At 45.0% G+C, this 6,658-nt stretch overlaps 1 protein-coding gene across 2 annotated transcripts in view; it reads right to left on the bottom strand.

Annotated features, from left to right (window-relative positions):
• The window catches only part of LOC108746943 (steroid receptor seven-up, isoforms B/C), a 146,329-nt gene that overhangs the window by 81,900 nt on the left and 57,771 nt on the right, over positions 1-6,658 (bottom strand). For both annotated transcript variants that reach the window (XR_001939204.1, XM_018484080.1), the window contains exon 3: positions 1,493-2,044. Coding sequence is in view for 1 of the 2 variants with exons in the window: in XM_018484080.1 (XP_018339582.1) it covers positions 1,493-2,044 (552 nt within the window). In the remaining variant the exon portion in view is untranslated. The remainder of the gene's footprint in view (positions 1-1,492; positions 2,045-6,658) is intronic.

Here is a 6,658-nt window from a genome sequence, read left to right as displayed (position 1 = left end):
GTGCGTGCGAACGTGCGTGCACGTATCCAACGAGAGAACACACCGGCAGGAGAGGATCGCCCGGTCCGAAATCCTCTCCGGTATACGTGTTGTGTATATATATATATATATACGATGGTGGTGGTTCCTCTTGGAGAAAGGAGCAGATGGGCCGGGAGATAGCTCGCGCGAGCGCTCGTTCGGACAGGATGCGGTTGTCATCGGATGCGAAAGAGGGAGAGAGATAGAGGGAGAGGCAGGAGATAGATACCGGGACTAGAGATTGGCTTCGGGGAGTGAGAACACAACGTTGCACCGGGAGACGGACGGAGGGAAGTGGAGAAACGCATTGTCTCGACGGCTCGATGACGATCGCGACACAACGAAGGTACGGTACGTACCACCGCGTCGCGGCGTTACACATTGTTACGTCAGTGAATTGTCGTCATCCCGTCGCCGTCGTCTCTCCTGGTCCCGACGGGGATCCAGCGCTGCTGGATGACAGTCGCAGGCCGTACCGGCGGCGATAATATCTCCGCCACGTCGATTAGTCGCAGCCCGCGGTCAGCGGGCAACGGACAGCTCGAGAGAGAGAGAGAGAGAGAGAGAGAGAGAGAGAGAACGTACATCTTCTCCGGAGAGACATAGAGAGAGCGAGTTCTTCCGGCGCACGCTCTCCTGCCACCCGGTACGTGGTACAGGAACCATGAGGCTTCACGATCGGAGGAAGAGAAAGAGCATTGTCCCTCTCGGTGCGCTGCTATAGCCTCTCTAGGCCCGTCGAGAATCGCGGCTACGTGACAACGAGCGTCTTCGAGATAGCATCGTCATGACGATTACAGACGGGACAGGCAGGCAGGCAGGCAGGCAGGCAGGCAAGCGCGGGTAATACGGACGACGACCAAAGTATCGTTGTAACGTGGAGAATACGTCGAGAAGACTCTTGGCTCGTGCTTGCGAGACGCAAAAACGCGAAGCAGGATGGCTTTCTGGTTCTCCCAACACGTTTTTCAAAGGGAATTCATGACAAATCTGTCATCGCGCGCTCGTGATGTCTAGATAATATTTCATGGGATAGTATTTATACGCAGTGAGTCTTTTTTCTTCAACATAAAGAACTACTTGACAAAGCTTGAAAAAAAAGAAAAACAACTTTCAGTGGCTGGCGTAATTTTTAGTGAATACGGAACTAGACTTTTTAACCTTTACAGATCGAGAAAGCCACTATAGTTGAAGTGGCAAATGTGGAATGCTTTGAAATAAGGATATGCAATAAAATAAATTATAGCAAATCTTCTTACTTAAGGAGAGGAAAAACTGTAAGATTGTTAAATCTGAAGGTTAACGAAACTCGCGGATTTAGAAGCGCGTATTTTCAATTGTGATGAATCACGATTTATCAGCGTATATTTTTATCGTCAAAATAGAAGAAGAAACATTTGTAAAATATACTCCAATGTATAAATCCGAGTATGTAAAACAGAACGATTGAATAAAATGATCTCAGACTCACCAGTGGTGAAGAGGACGATGGCCTTGAGGCAGCTGTACTCTGCGGAGTCGACGTGAAGCGCCTTGAGTTTCTCCACTTGCTCCTGGAAGATCCTGATGTGATCCATGAAGGCGACCACGCGATCCGCTGCCATCGGCGAGGCGTGAAGACCTGCCGCCGCTAGAAGCGGCGCCACGTGGAGGGGCATTGAGCACTGGCTCGCATTCAGGACGAACAGCTCGCTCCATACTAGCCTGAGCAGGGCCACCTGGTCCGTCACTTGAAGATCCGGGAAGAACGGGATGTTCCGGGCCCACTCAACCGCCGAGAAGAGCAGCCGCGCTGCGAGCTCGCAGATATTGTCGATACCCATGATGTTGTTGGGCTGCATGCACTGGCCGTATCTCGAGGTCGGATAGGGCTCCGCCCTCAGCAGCAGGCTTATGTACGACGAGAGGTAAGAGTGTCCGTTTAGGCTGGCACACGCGACCGCGTCCCCGTTCGTCAAGGCGAACTGGCCCGGTAGACCCGGCAGCGAGGGTTGCGACGGCGGCACTCGCCCTCTTTGCACAGCTAAAAGCAGAAACGAACGCGTCGAAACGCTTGATAATGTGAAGACTCGTCTTCACCTAAGATGCTGATCTCGCTTTCACGTTACACGGTACAATCTCTTTGTCATTTCCGCTCGAGATCTGTGCGAGAGATGGAGCAAGACGGCGAATAAGTTAGAATCGACTGATCGAGCTTGCGGAATTCGAACATCTTTCGTAATATTACACGTGAAAAATTAGAAAAATGATTTAGGAAACTACAAAATATATCAACTATGCGACTCTACTTCTTACAATTGTAAATAAGAATTAAATATAAAGAATAAATCAATTGGAAGAAATAATCCTATTTTTTGTATTGAAGCTGATCTTGGTGCTCGATAATATTTATATGCAAATTTTTACAAATACATTTTTCGATTTTATAAACTACACGAGCCAATACGATATGTCAGACTTGAAATGCAGTCACAAATTAAAAACTTAAATATTACATCTCGAGTTAGATTGATCGTCAATTTAATAATGTTAATAAGTATCATATTTGCACAAATTTGCATGTTATTAAACATCAAGATCTTCTCGACCCCTTCTCGACTGAAAATAAAATTTCAAATTTATATGTATAAATACGCGGTGATTTAATTTCAACTTAACTGTTTATCTTTTTCTAATTTTTTCTTAGAATTAAAAAAAGATAAAGAATAAATTGAACTGTGAGATCAGAGTTAAGCTTACATTGGTGGAATCGGGTCTAAATGAATTCATTTCTCTCTACCTCTTTAAAAATGCAAATTGCAAAACTTTTAAAGTAATTTCCATGAATTATTAACACCTGTACATCTCGCTTTAAAGCTAAATGTTAAAAGCCAACGCTTTAAATCGTCCTAGTTTTACGTATGACCTTCGTCTATCCCTTCCTTAAAGTGTCTCGAGGTTTGTAGGAAAATTTCAACGTACGCAGGGAGTCTGATAAGCCTGTTGCGCAATGAGATTTATCTATGCAGTCACGCGTCATCGAGTTCGCGACTCCGGCATAAAAGAGAACCAGGCTCTTTCACTTTTCGGTACGCAATCCTTTGCTTGAAATATTACCTATCTAAACCGTAGTAGCTAGCTCATTTTCAAAGATACATATACCTATTCATAAGTATATCTATATTAATTATCGTATCGATGTTTCGTACGATTAACGTCAGCGCAAGATAAAAAATCTGACGTACGCGATTTAGCGGCGAATACATCGTTAACCTTGATCACGTGTGAAAGATTAACAACAATCATCCTTGAACATCCTAAGCATCAAGGGCACTTTTATTCATTTCTTTTAGTCTGATCAGCGGGCTGAAATAAATCTGACGAACGGATTGCGCCACGCGTGTCTATAACGCGAATTTCTATGTCGCTCAGGGCGATCATCCTCGTCGGACAGGCGTGACGTAACGAACAGAGGTCCTCTTCTCGGACTTCGCTCGTGCCGACCACCGCGTAGCTAACGGTCCGTTTCACCGAGAGACCAGTCGGAGAGCGATTCGTGCCTCGCAGCAGAGATTTAGTTAGGGATACGTAACGCGCTCATTTAACCGCGTACACTACCTCGCTACGTGTGCTAGCCACTTCGAAGAAGTCACCGGCGATACGAATGGTTACGGAGAGAGGTACGACACCTGCACCGGAATCCCGGCGATACTCTCAAGTGCCTGCAAATATTGTGCAAAGGCAAATATACACGCCGCGATATACGTGCCATAACACGGCACGTATTCAAGTACACGCAAATACAATCGCCCGTGAGACGCCGCCGGTGTCGGTGATTCGATCGCAGTCGTACAAATTTCGCCGAAAGCTGTGCGCTCGGCTGTACCGGTTCATCGACCGGTCCATCACCACTATTATCGTCATCATCATCATCATCATCATTATCCCCATCATCATCGTATCATTGAGGTTAATGTCCGCTGCAATTCTAGACATGCTATTCCGACGGATTTACTAGTTATCCCTTTCTTTTTCCTGGAAACACGTGCATTTCTACAGAATTTGTAACTTTGCTGCATTTACGTATTGTGTCTTTTTTTTTTTTCCACACAGGACGGAAGTTCAATATTGCGGTCCGGAGTAATGATTATTACAATCGGTGCGTATGTTTAATAAAAAAAAACGTACAATCTTCTTAAAATACCCGTTCACTTTAAAATTATAGTACGACGTATATTATACATTTATTCAATTAACATATATAAATTTATTATATATAAAAATATTCGTGCACAACACAATCTCTATGTAAAATCTTGACAAAACTGAAACTTAGTTCTGCCCTAGTTTTAAAGCGATTTCGGCTATCGATCGGTGATTTCCTACACGGGCCTCGATCGCGAGCGACGACGATGCTTTTCCACTGTGTGCGGCCACGCGAGATGTCCTGCAAACCGTTATGTCCTTATAAACGTACCTCTGCCGCATTCTCTGGGCGCGATTACCGCGATTATTACCGCGGACCGTGTATTTTTTTCCGCGCGTGGAAACTGCACATATACATATACATGCGAAAGAGGGTAGTAGTGGACGACGACGCGATTACTCTGTTGAGTAACGACCGCGCGTGTTCTTGCGCGATTGTCCGCCGTGCGAGTGTACGCGATTGCGCTCATCTGTCCGCGTAACGCAATTACTTCGCGTTACTCGAGTGTGCTTTCACTCGCGATAATTGGCAAATGACGGGGCAACGCGTGCGCGTGACAATGCTGAAAACGAGGCGACCGGAACGAGCTGCCGGCGAGCCTTCGCAAATCTGCGCCTCAACTTGTCGAGTATTGAAGCGAATAATGTGAATTATTTTAATGCACGCTCTCGTTGGGCACACGTGGAAACTTGAAGCGTCCCAAGGTTAAATTTTTCTTCGAGTAATTTAGAATAATAATTTTTCGCAACTTATCTCTTCTTCCTAGAAATTTTTAATTACTAATTACTTATAATGCTACATTATGGTCGTGATAATTATTAATAATAGAAGAAATATCAATTAAAAATACAAAGCACAGGCAGGACAAGAACTATACTAGAAAATAAATTAATAAGTTTCGGAATAAATTACCTGTTTTACAAATATATAATTATTTATAAAAAAATATAAAGTTAATGCAAAGATTGTATCGTGAGATAGTTCCTAGTATTTTTTTCCAAGTAAATAGTACATTGTTTCCATCTTTTCTGTGTTTCAATTGGTTTGTTCCTTTTTGCGCCAAATTTTCAACTATTGATCTACGATATATCGATAATATAATATTCAACTGGAATTATCGCAGATCTTAAGAAGACGACGCAGCTTCGACGACATTCTGGAGGACTCTCGATCTTCGGAACGCGGAACCGAGAGAACGAAAAAATCATTGAGAGCATACTCAAACCCTGCAGCCAAAAGGGAACACCGTCTAGGACGTACCCCGGCAAATTGCGACTCATAACAACGCGTGGGCGTATATGCGGCGCATCGATGAGACGCGACGCAGCGCTCGTGTTCTCGGAAGAGATAGCGACTTAGAAAAAAAGAGAGAAAAAGAAGGGGAGAGAGAGAGAGAGAGAGAGAGACCACTTTAGCTCGCGCAAGGCTAGCAGTGATGCGGGACCAGGAGAGGCTGGCACGTTAAAAGCGAAACGGAGAACGGACAAGAAGCAGCGGTCGCAGAGGAAGAAGAAGACGACGACGCAGAGAAGAAGAAGAAGATGAGGAAGGGAGCCTTTCACGTACGAGATTCTCCTGCTCGAGAGAGCCGAGACTCGAAGAAACGGCGCCCCGCTGAGAAGCGCCTGCTGGATGCCAACCTCCGCCCCGCGGCTCTAACGAAGGAATGGGTTCTCCTCTTTTCCTTCCTTCTCCATCTCGTCGCTTCTCCATCCGTCGTCATTTCGGTCCCGTCCTTTTCCGCTCTCGCCTTACTCCGCGAGAGGGACCACGTGAGAGGTCCAGACGGGAGAGTGCCCGTCCGTTGTCGTCTCGTCCTCTCCAGAGGGATCGGCGAAAGTCCCATTTAATGCTTCGGACAGCGGCGCCGCACTTCCGCGATATCGATGCATCGGCGATGAGGCTAGAAAGGGAGAGAAAGAGAGGGAAATCGCGTACAATGATGCGAAGTTGACACGCGAAACCGGAGATAAACATGTTCCGAGCATGCGGGTGAGCTTGTCCAGATCGTCCGATACCGCCGAGAGTGATTCATCGGCAGAGACTCGCGACTACGCTCCTTTTTCTTTTCGTTTCCTTCGCCGACATCTCGGCCCGCCTTCTCCAAATCGTTCTCATATCGCGCATTTGCAGAATCATGGATGAACATTTGCAAGAATGGAAAAGCGACATACTATATAATCGGCAAATGAAAAAAGATTAACAAAATACAAAAAAGTTATTGGCGCACTTACGTAAGAAGGAATATTAGGAAGATAGACTTTTTTTTTATAACAGTCGATCAAATCAATAATCTTTGTCTTTGCGAACAAAATTTTTAATCAATACAAAATATATTTTATCCAATTTTTCATTATTTTGGAAACATGGAAAGACGAATAAAATTATTTCCAGGTCTGTATTTAGCTACTTTTTAAACACTTCAACAAAATCGTTCTTTCTGCATATACA

The sequence above is a fragment of the Trachymyrmex septentrionalis genome, unplaced genomic scaffold, assembly GCF_001594115.1.
Source record: "Trachymyrmex septentrionalis isolate Tsep2-gDNA-1 unplaced genomic scaffold, Tsep1.0 scaffold19, whole genome shotgun sequence".
Taxonomy (NCBI): Eukaryota; Metazoa; Arthropoda; class Insecta; order Hymenoptera; family Formicidae; genus Trachymyrmex; species Trachymyrmex septentrionalis.
This window is presented reverse-complemented; position numbering and strand designations above follow the sequence as displayed.